The 14873-nt window shown below is 37.9% G+C and overlaps 1 protein-coding gene across 2 annotated transcripts in view; it reads right to left on the bottom strand.

Annotated features, from left to right (window-relative positions):
- Nucleotides 1–473: 473 nt before the first annotated feature.
- Nucleotides 474–14873, bottom strand: part of LOC107751618 (envoplakin-like) — a 25521-nt gene continuing 11121 nt past the window's right edge. The window contains exons 6-18 of one of the 2 annotated variants that reach the window (XM_016567356.1): nt 13179–13298; nt 9474–9620; nt 9170–9324; nt 8981–9078; nt 7695–7867; nt 7380–7558; nt 7124–7262; nt 5338–5531; nt 5064–5214; nt 4695–4778; nt 4495–4599; nt 4319–4411; nt 474–4188 (exon numbers count right to left, since the gene is read on the bottom strand). In XM_016567356.1, coding sequence (XP_016422842.1) covers nt 715–4188; nt 4319–4411; nt 4495–4599; nt 4695–4778; nt 5064–5214; nt 5338–5531; nt 7124–7262; nt 7380–7558; nt 7695–7867; nt 8981–9078; nt 9170–9324; nt 9474–9620; nt 13179–13298 — 5112 coding nt within the window. In that variant the 3' untranslated portion in view covers nt 474–714. The remainder of the gene's footprint in view (nt 4189–4318; nt 4412–4494; nt 4600–4694; nt 4779–5063; nt 5215–5337; nt 5532–7123; nt 7263–7379; nt 7559–7694; nt 7868–8980; nt 9079–9169; nt 9325–9473; nt 9621–13178; nt 13299–14873) is intronic. The other variant, XM_016567358.1, reaches the window with a different exon arrangement.

Raw genomic sequence — 14873 nt, 5'->3', positions numbered from 1 at the left:
ATTATTTAATGTTTAGGCCTTTATTATTAGGAAAACCTTTTTATTATGGAGCAAAACTCTGATAAATTCTAGAAACCCTGTATAGAGGAGATTCCCAAACTTTTTTGTCACCCGTACCCCTCTGAGCTAAAATATTTACTTGAAGTTAATAATTTAACGGCATATTTGCATGTTCACAGTTCTCTGATCTTAGTGAGTCACATGATATGCAAGTATCTATATCAAAATATCTAATATAAAGCAAGGGTTGTATTGTGATTTTAATATTATTATTTTTTTTAATTTTAGATTTTTATGATTAATTGATTTTCATTAACTCACAAATCTCCTGCAGTTCCCTTTCAAACCTCCAGGGGTTCACGAACCCCAGTTTGGGAAACCCTGCTGTTGAGCGTTTTCATTCAGAGATTGAATTTACTGTAGATATTCACTTTTCCTAGCTGGAAAAATAATGCATACAAAGTCACTTTAGGTATATATGAAATAGGACTTTTTTATTATATATGAAGTTCAAAAATCAATTCAGCCCATTCATTAAGATAAACCAGAAAATAATGAGTAACTGGAAAAGCATAGACAGGAAAAGATAAACTCCTCAGTATGAGAGGCGGCTCCAGAGATTTTTTATCTTATATATGGGTATGAAAAAAGCCCTAGAATTAAAAGTCCCTTGTTATGCAGCACTTAAATCTGTTATCACTCTTGGGTTTGTCTTTATCTTCTAGAGAATTTGTAGCTGGAATAGGATGGAGCGTCAACAGTGTCAGTCGAGGCAGCTGGGAGCAGGAGCAGCCCTGTGGTGTAGTCCCTCTTGCATCGAGCCATGGCCTCCTTATATGTGATCTTTTCCTTCTTGATGGGGTCGATCACGTTCTTCACGAATGCCGAATCATCCTGAAGTTTCTTGGCCACAGATGCGTCGATCAGTTTTGTGTCAACAGCATTTTGCATGTCAATGCGACCTGCTCGGTTCGGGTCTACCAGTCCGCCGGTCAGCATCTGCGCCTCCATGAACCACATGCCACTGTCATTGGGGATCCATCCCCTGCGGGCGGCTTCTCCCACGGACGTTCGCTCTTTGGACACGGGGTCTTCAAAACCAGTAAAGGCCTTCTGGGCACTGAGGAGTTTGTGAAGATGGCTCGAATCAATCAATCCATGCTCTGCTGCCTTGTGAATGGAGAGCTTGTCCTTCTTGTTCAGATCCACAATACCTCCAGTGGCCGCCTGAGCTTCCAGAAGTCTCATCGCTGTGTCTTGATCAATCAGTTTGCGTGTTAGGGCACTTCGTACAGACATGCGGCTGTCTGTGGTGACATCTAAGATGCCAGAAATCGGGAAGAGCTCATCTCCATTGGTGATCAGCAGTGAGTTTAAGTTGCTATTGCTGGAGTAGGACAGGCGGCGTGTCAATGAAGAGGAGGAGTTGTAGCTCTGGCTTGTTGGAGCGAGTGTCTGAACAGTTGTTGTTTGTGTTGCACTTAGAGGAGGGAAGGATGTTGATTTCTTCTCCCCTGCGACCAGAAGAGCAAACTCTGAAATGGACATTTTGCCCTCTCTGTAGCGCTGAAGGTCATACTGGGTCAGTCTGCCATTTTGCAGGGCTGTCTTGATGGAGTACTGCTTTCCACTTTTACGATCCTGCAGAAGCGTGGTCTCACCTTCAGGACCAGTGGTTGTGATTTCCTCCCAACTACACTCAAGCTCTTGGAAGTGGATGTACTGATTGCGATCAATCAGACCTTCAACATAGGCGTCATAGGCTGACATGTCTTTGCCGGTCTCTTGGTCCAGAATGGTGATTTTGGTGGAGACGTTGGTCTCTCTGGTGTTTGTCTCTGTATGTTGTGCCTCCTTTGCTTGTTTATGGAGCTCCATGATAGTAATTTCCCGTTGGTTGATAAGCTCTTTCACTTCCAGGATTTCTCTCTCCAGACGCTGGATCTCAGACTCCAGCTTGATGCTCTTTTGCCTGCTGACTTGGTTCCTCTCACTCAAGAGCTTGGAATGATGTTGGAAAGTTATGGTGATCTCCTGCTTTTGAGACTCCAGTCTTCTCAACTCCTGGAGAAGTTCATGCGTCTCTTTCTTGATTCTATCCCTGTAAACAATCAAGGTGGTCTCCTCTTGAGAGAAATTTGTTCTGGTTGTCTGAATTCGAGTTATTTTGTTGTTGAGTCGCAGATGTTCTTCATCTTTAAGGGCTCTAGCATTCTTCAACTGGGTGAGTTGAGCTCTAAGGTTTTCTCTCTCGGCCTCCACCGTTTGGTCCTTCTCAACCCTGATAACCTCTTTGTGGATGACCCTCTCCACAGATTTCTCTTTGGTCAGGGACTCTATCCTGATTTTGAGGTTTCGAATATCTCTCTCCAGGTGGGTAATTCTGGCACCCTCGCTTTCCATGGTAACGCGAAGGTCAGTGATTAGTTTGTCGACTGTAGGGTCTCTCTCAACTTTCAAAACCTCCTCTATAACAATCTTTTCCTCAACAGGTGTTGGGCAAGTTTCAAGTTCATAGATTCTAGCCTTGATTTGTCTCAGCTCTGTCTCCACTAGGATCTTCTTCTGCCGATCCACAAGCTCCAGTTTTTTCTCCAGCTCCAGGACAAGAGATCTCATCTGCTGCACCTCCAGTTCTAGCTGCCTACGAACCTTGATGGTCTCTTCCAAAGTCTTGACTAACCTCTCGTGGGCCAGAATCTGACTGGGATCTGTCTGGAGGCGCACAATTTCTTGGACCACAACCCTTTCCTCTGGTTTCTGTCTCTCCAGCACAATGTACTTGTTTTTAAGGTCAAACACATTCTCCTCCACCGTTCGACGATGTTGAACTTCCTCACGTACTTCCCTCCTGAGACGTTCAGCTTCCTTCTCCAGGAGAGGGTCATTTTCATACCTTATAAATTCTTTGGTCACCACTTTGGTCTCCACCTTTGATCTTTCAGCCTTCCACTCATCCCTGTCCTTGCGTAGACGAATCACCCGATTCATAGTGGAGTCGAAATTGGTTCTCAAAATGGTGAGATGCTCATTCAACCTCTTAATTTCTTTGACAATTTCAGGACTCCTCTCTTCTTTCACCACCTCTCGAGTCACTTCCTTCAGTTCAACCTTGGGCTTCTCAGAGCGCAGAGTTTTCAGATCCACCATGATCACGTTGATCTCATTCTCAATGCTAGTACGCCGTCTGCTTATTTCAAGAAGCTCATTTCTCAGCCGTCTCAGTTCCACCTCTGTCTCAGGGTCAATTCTGAAGATCTCATGGATGATCTCATTAAACTCTATCTTTTGTTTGATGGTCTCCACTTGGCTGTAGCGGAGCTGAAGGCTGGAGAACTCTTTCATCAAAATACTGTATTCTCGGATCAGTTCTTCCAGGTGTACACGGAGGGTCTTGGACTCTTTTAGGAGTTCGGCATCCTGCTCCACCTTTTTCACCTCCTTGATGATAGTTTTCGGTTGTATAGTTGGAATAATCCTCTCCAGATTATTGATCTGACTCCTAATCTGGAATATCTGATCATTCAGGTTCTGGCATCTGATACCCTCATCCGCAACCTCGTTCTTGAAGGTAATCACAGCTTTTAACATTTCGGGGTCTTTTTCCAGCTTCACGACCTCTTTCAGAACCACTTTCTCTTTTATCACAGGCCTCTTGCTCTCCAAGACAGTAACTTCCATTCTCATATGTACCGTTTCACTCTCGTGCACTCGAATTTCCTCCCTTAGTTTGAGTATGAGCTCCCTGATCCTCGTGGCTTCAACATCCAATTTGGGATCACGCTCAATTTCTGTAAACACCTTCGTCACCAGCTTGGGCTTCACTTCGATAATTTCACGTTCATGACTGACAATTTTTTTGTTGACAATCTCAATTTCTGTGTGCAATTCGGATCGCTTATGTATCTCTTCTGTTATCCTCCTCTTAAGTGCTTCCAAGTTGGCCTCTAGCTTCTGATCACGGTAGTAATGCACAGTTTCCTTTTCTTCCACTCGCTCCACACCTCTCCGACTCTTCAGGGACACCATCCGTTTCCTGTAGGTCGTTAAATCATTCTCGGCATGAGCACGGCGAGATATTTCCTCAGCCAGCTCTTGCTTCAGACCGTCAACTTCGTCCATGTCTCTCTGCTGACTTTGCATCTGAAGTTGCTGCCTTACCACCACATGGCTCACAATTTCATCATTCTATTCATGGGATACAAATAAAGATTTGTTTAGGTTAAGTTAAGAAGTTCATGGTAGCTTTACACCCTTCAACAACATTTGCATTTAACTTGTTATTTATTCCAATGATTGTTGCTTAGAAAGTCAGTACCTTGTTGATGAGGTCCTTGGCCAAGATCACTTGATTCAGTAGTTGATTATTCTGTGCTGATACTTCAGAGTAAAGGTTCACAACATCCCTTTCCTAAAGTAACCAATTGTACAGATATTTGGAAATGTACATAAACAATAAGTCATTAATATGGTCATTATGGCAAAGCAACCTACCTTCCTCTGCACAGCTTCAGCCAGGGTGATGTAATCAAGTATTTTTGTGTTTATTTCTGGTTTTCCCAATGCACTGCGGTATTTGTTAGAATTCAGCTCATACTCCTGAAGACACAGAAGCAACAGATCATTTACATTCATGTTAGAACTGACATGTGAAATGTGCAGTAGTATGATTATGTTCAAGATGGCCATCGTACGTTAAGAATGCCCTGCAGTTCACGAGAAATTTTCACCACCCAGTTTACATCATCCTGCTTTCTCTTGATGTCTTCAACTGCCCTCTGCAACCAAAAAAAATTTTTTTTACATGATATTACACTAAAATCCAACGTATCTGAGATATGTGATACATGTAATTTCCGTGCCACTAGTGGCACTAAACGGAATTGCAATAATAGCTATAGTTCTAATTGTTTTTACATCAAAAACTATTTCTTCTTTAAGAATTTATAAATATTTAAAATAAATATATAAAAAATATAATATTAATAGTAATAAAAAAAAAAGTAAATAATCAAATTAATCAAAATCATTTTAAAACCGTGCCAATAAAACTTAATACTCACCAACTGAGAGTTTTGCTTGGCATAGATTTGCGACACACTTTCACCAGGCCGAACTTCGTTGTTGGGCATATTGATGAGGAAAGCAGTGAGTGACTGGTTGGCACTGTTAAATTCCTGATTTTTATTGACCGCCTCTTGCAACAGAGTTGCCCTGTGAAGTAAAAATTTACGGATAGAGTTCAAAAGACTGTAGCACTTTAAAAAAGCAGACTTGCCTCAAGAAACAAAAAAGATGTCAACACAAACAAGAAGATGCCTCTTTTTGACATCTCACCTTTGCTGCAGCTGGCTGTTGATGTTAGAGTAGCGATTCCTCAAGTGCTTGACCTCGGTCTCTTGGTGGCGGATATCAGGGCAATACTCCTGGAAGCTCTTCTGCAGGGAGCTACATGCCTGCTCTGTGACTTCCAACTCACGGTTCAGCTGCTGAATGTCATCTTTCTTGGATATAACCTCTTTACTCATGGTCTAAAGAGAAAACAATTATAGACATTTACAGACAAATCATTACAATGTTTTGCATGGGAAGTTGTACCATATCCAAACCACTCCTGCTTTCATTTCAGCACTGAATCTAAAAGGGAAGATATTTAGGTAATAATGACTTGAACTGGTAAATTGGTGTTTCTTTCATAAGGCTTCAGAAGACTTTGAATATAATGCATGATTACAGTACATTCAAAAGTTTAAGATGGGAAAGATTTTGTTAAATGTTTTTAAAAGAAGTCTCTTCTGCTCACCGAGGCTGCATATATCCGATCAAAACATAGTAAAAACAGTAATATTATGAAATATTATTAAACTTTTAAATAACTGCTTTCTATTTGAATATACAGTATATTAAAATGTAATTTATTCCTGTGATCAAAGCTGAATTTTCAGCATCATTACTCCAGTCTTCAGTGTCACATGATCCTTCAGAAATCATTCTAATATGCTGATTTGCTTATCAGTGTTGAAAACGGTTGAGCTGTTTCATATTTTTGTGGAAACTATGATACATTTTATTTTTTAGGATTCTTTGTTGAATAGAAAGTTCAAAAGAGCAGCATTTATTTGAAACAGAAATCATTTGTAACATTACAAATGTCTTTACTGTCACTTTTGATCAATTTTTGATCTACTTTTTTTCATGTATAAGAAATTCATGTATATTTTTAAGGAAGTAAATGAAGTCAGAATATGGCAGACCTATCCCTTTAATACTATAGATAACGACACATAGCAGCATTTCACATTGTGTTTGAGCATCTACAACTGATCTATAATGACTGGATTGCATTCTAAAGTGCCATCAGGAGCCGTCATCGATCTTACTATTCCCTACCAGCAGAGAGCGCCATTGACTGACAGCCAAAACACTGACCTAAAATCACCTGATCTGATTAGTTTTTAATATATGTGTATGTAAATTAATTGTTACTTCAGATGTTTATGGTCTTTTCGGACAGGATAAGTGACATATCGAAATCGTTAAGGTGGGTGTGTCTGCTGCGCACATGCCGACACAAGTAACTGATCCAAAACAAAATATATTTCTCTATGTACGTAATTATGCAGGAAATATTAAACATGAACATATATCTGGTATTAGTATCAGAAATTGATGTGTATATTTTTTATGTCCTGATGGAGCAATGTCTATTTCAGACTCTTCAAGATTGCGCAAACTCTATGGAGTTTTACTAGCATTGCAGTTTCAATAGGAGTAAAATGTTATGTTATGTATGGTTAATTAATTATTAATTTAACGTTTAAATCATTAACTGCTTCAAAATGCATGCTGTTACCAAAATCATTGTAACATTTGCAGTTAGCCTACCGTAGGAATAAAAAAACAATGACGTAATTACATAAACAGTGAATGTACAAGGCGAATTAACGTATAGAAATCATAAATCTTTATTCAGATTCCGTGAGCACTTTGCCATTTGAAATGCATATTTTTTAGGATCTCATCCAGCTGATGTTTATGTACGCTACTGTAATGAATATGATATGTGATACTTTTATGACGTCATGAGCAATCCAATTCTCTATTATAGATCAGTGGTGTCTACCTGCAGCTGTCTGGAGTGGTTGCGGATGGCATTGGGTTCATCAAATATGCCTGTGTCTGCAGCCAACTGATCCTCGAACGCAGTCAGCATATTGCACACCTTCTTGATCTGTTTCTCCAGGAACATGGAAGACGTGACCCTGAAGAAATAATCCCAAGGTTTTACCATAGTATGTCTCCAAAAACCATAGAAATACCACAATACTTTATGAAGCCTTGCTTGTGTGATTTACTGCAGGCTTCTTGTCGTTTCTTACTTCTTGTGGTAGAGATCAGAGAGGGCGGTGATGTCGTCGATTTTGTTGTTGATTTTGCTCAGTTTCAGAGGCAGTGAGGACGTGATGGGCCCCAGGGGTTTCTGGGATATCAGGGGCTCCATGTCCCTCTGAGCCGATGCTTTCTCGGCCTCCAGGTTCTTTAGAATCGTGACAAAACTCTGGAGAGATCAGAGCAAACTGGGAGTCAGTCAATGTTTCATACGAACTATATTATCCAGCATTTGTTTCTCCTTTGACCAACTAAATAACCACATTTAGACTGGAAAATCTATTGGTTTTGATTCCCGCTCTTACATCGTGGTCTTTGATTCTGGAGGACAGATCTCCGATGGGTGCGGCGCGATCTAACGGAGACCTCATTCGGTTCTGCATGTCTTTCTCTAACTTCAGCAGGTCTAAATAGATCTGTTCCAGCCGGCTGTCAATGAGGCCGGCCTTCGCGCTGTCAGGAACGGTGGCCACAGCGACTGTCGGGAGAAATAACATAATTTACGACTCAAATTTAACATGATAAATAACTCACCCTCAGGCCATCCAAGATGTAGAGGAGTTTGTTTCTTCAGGGGAACAGACACGTGCTCACCAATGGATGCTCTGCAGTGAATGGGTGCCGTCAGAATGAGAGTCCAAACAGCTGATAAAAACATCTCAATAATCCACAAGTAATCCACACCACTCCAGTCCATCAGTTAATGTCTTGTGAAGCCAAAAGTTGTGTGTTTGTAAGAAACAAATCCATCATTAAGATGTTTTAACTTTAAACTGTTGCTTCCGGCTAAAATGCAAGTCCACAATCCTTAATTCCTCCAGTGAAAAAGTCCATCTCCTGTTGTCCTCTCACATCAAACTCCACCAACATATTTGTTTAGAGCTGTTTTGGCTTGTAAACGGTGCTTGATCTGTGCAGATTTCTCTCCTGATTCAGACCAGATGACTTTTTCACTGAAGAAAGCAGTATTAATGATTATGGTATTTTAGCTGCAATTGTGATGTTTTTATCAGCTGTTTGGACTCTCATTCTGACGGCACCCATTCACTGCAGAGCATCCACTGGTGATCAAGTGATGTAATGCTACATTTCAAAAAATCTGATGAACAAACAAACTCATCTACATCTTGGATGACCTGAGAGTGAGTACATTTTCAAAAAATTTCAAATTTCAAATTTTAAGTTTTTTGTGTGAACTGTTCCTTTAATAAAAAAAAAAAGTTAATTATTTTAAACAAAATAAACATTAATTGAAATAAACTAAACGACAATGAGAAATGATGCCTTGGCAACATTAAGTTTTTTTTAAAAATATTTTAATTTAAGTTGAAATACTAAAATAACTAAAATTAAATAAACTTTAATTAAAAACTAAAAGTTTTAAAACTATACAGTCATATTTAAAATAACAAAAATAAAACAACAACAACAAAATCACTTAAACTTTAATTAAAATTAAAAGAAAAAAGAAAATTTAAAAACTCCCAGAAAACACACACACACAGACAGACAATAAAATGAACCCTATTTCAAAATATAAACAAAAACTATGATAGTATATCAATGGTAAATAAATAACACTGCTTCAGACCTTGTTTTACGAACTGCGTGACCTCCACTGCCGGTGTCTTCACCTGGGCCTGTAGAGCCGACCTCGTCCTCTTCAGATCAGAGAAATCTCTGCTCAGACTGAATACAAGACAAAAACACAGGAATGTTAAAACAGGAAGCAGCTGGGAGAGCTAGACCTGCACTTCCTGCGTCTCAGGAGCTTTCTTACCCGTCCACTCTGTCGATGGCGGCTGAATCGGGCGGAGGGATGAGGAAACAGACTCCTGGGATGAGCTTGGTCTCTCCCGAGCTGGATTTCACCTCCCAGATCTCCTCTCTGGGATCAGAGACCAGCGCGACCTTGTCACCTCTTTTCACAGAGTCCTGCAGCAGAGAAACGTTTAGCACAGTTCGTCCTCCACTGATGGGCTTTCCAAATCTTTTGCAACATTATAAATACCTGTACTGTCACTTTAGATCAATTTAATGCATCCTTGATCAATAAAAGTATTAATGTCAGAAAAGGAGGTTACCTTCTCAGTGCTCCAGTCACACAGAGCGATAGCGCTGATGGGTTTGTCTGTGGTGCTCCGGCGCAGGTGTAGAGGAGCGATGCTGGTGCAAAGCTCTCTCAGATCCGCCAGACGCTGCTCGTTCCTCACGACGGACCTCTCCTCGCTCTGCACACAAACACACACACTTATTCATTATACTGGATTATTAACATATTGCACTGTGTGTGTGTGTGTGTGTGTGTGTGTTTGCGTACTTTCTTGTATGCCTCAACGTTGTCCAGGTGTGTGTCCTGACACAGACACAGATTCAGGAATCGCTGCCACTCTCTCGACACGCCTGCGCTGAACGACTGAAACACACACGTGTGAATCAATGACAGCAGGACTCACTCACAGCCAATCAGTGTTTGAATGTATGAACGAACAAACAAACAAGTGAATGCACAAATAAATGAACTAACTCATGAACAAGAAACAATAATGAATTGTTTTCATACATTTATTCATACATAATGAATAAATGTGTTTATTCTGTCGAATGAATGAATGATTAAATAAGTGAATGAATGACCATAAATGACCAAACAAATGAATGGACAATGAATTAATGAGTGAGGGAATAAATTAATGAACTGACAAACGAATGAACAAATGATTCAATAAATAGATGAACTAATGAATGAACTGAAAAATTATTGTTTGGATGAATAAATGAATGAACAAGTTAATAAATGAATGAGTAAGTGAACGAACAAATAAATTAACTAAAAATGATCAAATGAAAAAAAAAACAAATGAACATGATTAAATAAATGAGGCAGGGAATGAACAAACCAACAAATTTTGAATAAATGTGTTAGTGACTGAATGAATGAATCAATTAACAAAATAAATGAACAAATAAATGTGTGTATAAATGAACAAATAAACTAACAAATGAATTGATAAATTACTGTATAATTAATTAATGTGTAAGTGAGGGAGATAATAAATTAAATGATTAATGTGTGAACAAATGGTTAAATAAATACTGTATATGAGTGAATCAATGAACAAAAAATAAACTAATGAATGAACTAATAAATAAACGAACAATGGATTAACGGGTTAGTGAGGGAATGAATAAATAAAGGAACTGAAAAAATGAATGAACAAGCAAATACATTAGTAAATTAAAAAAATTAAACAATAAATAAAAAATGAATAAGTAATAAATGAAAAAAAAAACGAATTATTTAATGAATAAATGAACTTGTGAGCTAGTGAATGAATGAACAACAACTAACAAATGAATAAACAAAAAACTGAATGTATGAAAGACTGACTGACTGACTGAATGGCTGAATGACTGACTGACTGAATGAATGAATGAATGAATGAAAGAATGACTGACTGAATGAATGAATGACTGAATGGCTGAATGACTGGCTGAATGAACGAATGACTGAATGACTGAATGAATGAATGAATGACTGACTGACTGACTGAATGAATGAAAGAATGACTGACTGAATGAATGAATGAATGACTGAATGAATGAATGAATGACTGACTGAATGGCTGAATGACTGACTGAATGAATGAATGAATGACTGAATGAATGAATGAAAGAATGACTGACTGACTGAATGAATGGCTGGCTGAATGACTGAATGAATGAATGAATGAATGACTGAATGGCTGAATGACTGACTGAATGAATGAATGAATGAATGAAAGAATGACTGACTGACTGAATGAATGAATGAATGACTGACTGAATGAATGAATGACTGACTGAATGGCTGAATGACTGACTGAATGAATGAATGAATGAATGAATGACTGACTGAATGACTGACTGAATGGCTGAATGACTGACTGAATGACTGAATGAATGAAAGAATGACTGAATGAATGAATACCTTAACAGCGGATGATCCGGGGTGTTTGTCCTCGATGAGCACGCTGGCATCCTCCTGTAGTTTGCTCACTTTTCTCTCGTGTGACAGCAGTCCGTTGTTCTTAAACCTCTGAAACACATTCACAAAAATGATTCATATGAAGACTGAAGATCCTGCAGTAAAAAAGATCAAGACATATATTTTGAAGATTGTTGGTTGCTGGTAGCCATTGACTTCCATACTCTGGAAAAAAGAGAAAACAATGTGGACCAGCAGTTTTATTACCAACATACTTCAAAACTTCATCTTTTCTGTTCAACAGAAGAAAGAAACTCATACGGGTTTGAACAACATGAGGGAGAGTCAATGATGACAGAATCGTCATTTCTGGGTGAACTGTCCTTTTAAATGCTGAAGAGCAGGTAGAGTGTGCAGCGTTTCAGGCTGTATTGCTGGTGTGTGTGTGTGTCTCACCTCGTAGTCCATGCGCCCCCCGGCGCTGTCGATCATGCGCTCGCTCCAGTCTCTGCTGAGGATCTTGTGCTGTTGTTCGCTCAGATAGAGCAGCTCTTTACTGCAGCTGTGCATGAACTCATAGAGAGACGCCAGATGCTGCCTGCGCTGCTCACTCGCCTCCTACACAACATACACACAGCACACTCAGTTCAGCTGCACAGAGCTTTACTTTACACAGGTTTATGAAAGTATGAACATAAACCTTTGTCACTTGTTAACATGATTCGATTTCAGAAGGTCTTACCAGTAGATCTGCATACTGTTGCTGAAGAGCAGAGGAGTTATCCTGTTAGGAAAGAAAAATGTCAAAGTTTAAGTCAACCTTTAATTATTTTAAGTGTGCGTATATATATACATATATATATACATACATACATACACACACTTAAATTAAATTGCATATATAAACAAACAATATCCAATTTAAATTAATTATTAAAACAATCATGAGTGGATTGTTTTAATCATTTTGTTTAAAATGTGTAATTTGTGTGTGTGTGTATATATATATATATATATATATATATATATATAAAATACTTAGTAAATAATATTATAACTATAATATTATACTATAATATAGCTATAATAATGTTGTTATAGGTTTATAAAGTTGCATAGAATTGTATTTGACAAAACACTAGGCAATAATGCAGTTTACATTAAGGTTTAATTTGTTAAGACTAGTTAACAACATTAGTTAACATAAACTAACAACATAAACTCCAACAGCACTTATTAATCTTAATGTAAAAATAAATCATGAAATCATTTACTACTACATTTTAAAAATCTTTTAACGTTGTGAACTAACATGGACAACCAATCAACAACTGTATTTTTATCAACTAGCATCAAAGATTAATAAAGGTTTACAAATATTTTGCTCATTGTTAGTTCATGTTAGATGATGCATTAACATGTTAACAAATGAGACCTTATTGGAAAGTGTGACTGAAAACTACAATAAAACTAAAAACAAAATGTTGACAATAAAATTATTCTATTCTATTATAAAATAATTTTACATGCACACAATTGAAAGAAAAAAAAAAGAATTAAATGAGTGTCACGCTAATGTCACTTGGTTCCTATCACCCCAAGTGTGTATGCGTTTACTGTGTTTGTGTGTGTTTGTGTGTGTGTGTGTTTACTGTGTTTGCGTGTGTGTGTTTACTGTGTTTGTGTGTGTGTGTGTTTGTGTGTGTGTGTGTGTGTTTACTGTGTTTGTGTGTGTGTTTGTACTGTGTTTGTGTGTGTGTGTGTTTGTGTGTGTGTGTGTGTTTACTGTGTGTGTGTGTGTGTGTGTGTGTGTGAGACTGACGCCGCTGCTCTCCAGGGCCGAGCGATATGCCTCCATCTGTTTATGCAGAATGTTGTGGACTGCAATCTGTTTCTCCACATCAGACAGAGTCGGACCGTAAACATCTTCCTGAATCAGCTTCTGAAACACACACACACACACACACACACACACGTCTGGTCAGCTATCCTTGTGGGGACTCTCCATAGGCATAATGGTTTTTATACTGTACAAACTGTATTTTCTATTGCCCTACACCTAAACCTACCCCTCACAGAAAACTTTCTGCATTTTTAGATTTTCAAAAAACTTCATTCTGTATGATTTATAAGCTTTTGTACCCATGGGGACCACAATTTAGGTCCCCACCATGCCATGAGTCCCCATGAGTCTGTGTGTATTCAGGTCCCCACCAGAATAGAAAAACAGGTACACACACACAGACTCAAATAAAGCTTCTTCAGACGCTCTTGGCTTCAGTAATGAACCATGTTCAGGTCTCTTGAGCTGCTAGATGCTTCTTTGGAGATGAATAAAGCTCTTGATGTTTCATTAGAGCTTCTTCTGATCTGTGTTTTGGTTTCTAGGTGCTTTAAAGCAGAAGGTTTTCAAACTTTAAGATGCCACAGACTCCCAAACATGGCCATCCTAAAATCTTAAAGGCATCTATATTATTTCTTGTATAAAGACCCAATTTTCAATGTTGAAAAACATTGAAAACTTAGACATATGTTTAATATACATTAAAAATATGTCTAAAATATTATTTGGAAAATATTTAGGTTCAATTAAGTTACATTACATTTTTTTTAATGTAATAGTACTTTCTGTATGTATGCATGTATTTATTTATTTATTTACTTGCTTATGTATTTTTTTTAATCAAATTTTTAAGTATTTATTCATTTGTTTTAATTAATGTTCATTTAATGTTCATTGTGTATTATTCTAATTTTTATTTATTTGCTTATTCAATCTAATGTATTTATTTATTTATAAATATGCCTAAAAGATTATTTGGATATTAATCAGTTTCTATTAAGTTACATTATGTTTTTCTATTCTATTTCTATTACAGTACTGTATTGGTTATATTACTGTATTATTTACTTGTTTGTTTTTGTTTTGATCGAATGTTTATTTATGTATTTTGATGTAATTTTAATTTATTTAATCTAATTTATAATGTATTGGTTTCCATCTAATTATTTTTTCATCTATAAACAAATGTCTAAAACATTATTTTTGAAGTTACATTGTTTTTTCTGTTATAATATAGTATGTATGTACTGATTATGTTTATTATTGTCACGGGTTGCTACTGTGAGGAGCACGGAGCGAGGAGACCAGGAGTACAAAACAAAGGAGTTTAATATTCTTCTTCAGGGAATCACACATAGCACAAGGAGGGGACATAAACAATTCCGGACCAAGAAACTCAGAACGGGACTCACTATAAAGACACAGACACCAATGGGACACACCTGGGAGCAAATTAACTAATTAAACAAACACAGCTGGAACCAAATTCATACAACAGGAACAGGAAGAACCAAATAAGGAAAACAGGAACTAAACGGGAACATACACGTGACAGTTTCGTTGTACTTTCTACTTTCTCCCTGGCGTTATTTTCTGTAGTGGAAGCCAGAAACAATTAAATTGCATTGTAATTAACAGGAAAGAATTGTAACTTACTCACACTGGGGGGGGGGG

This window comes from Sinocyclocheilus rhinocerous, unplaced genomic scaffold (assembly GCF_001515625.1).
Source record: "Sinocyclocheilus rhinocerous isolate Xijiao unplaced genomic scaffold, SAMN03320098_v1.1 scaffold1553, whole genome shotgun sequence".
Lineage (NCBI taxonomy): Eukaryota > Metazoa > Chordata > Actinopteri > Cypriniformes > Cyprinidae > Sinocyclocheilus > Sinocyclocheilus rhinocerous.
The sequence above is the reverse complement of the archived record's forward strand: the minus strand, read 5'-3'. Positions and strand labels throughout refer to the sequence as shown.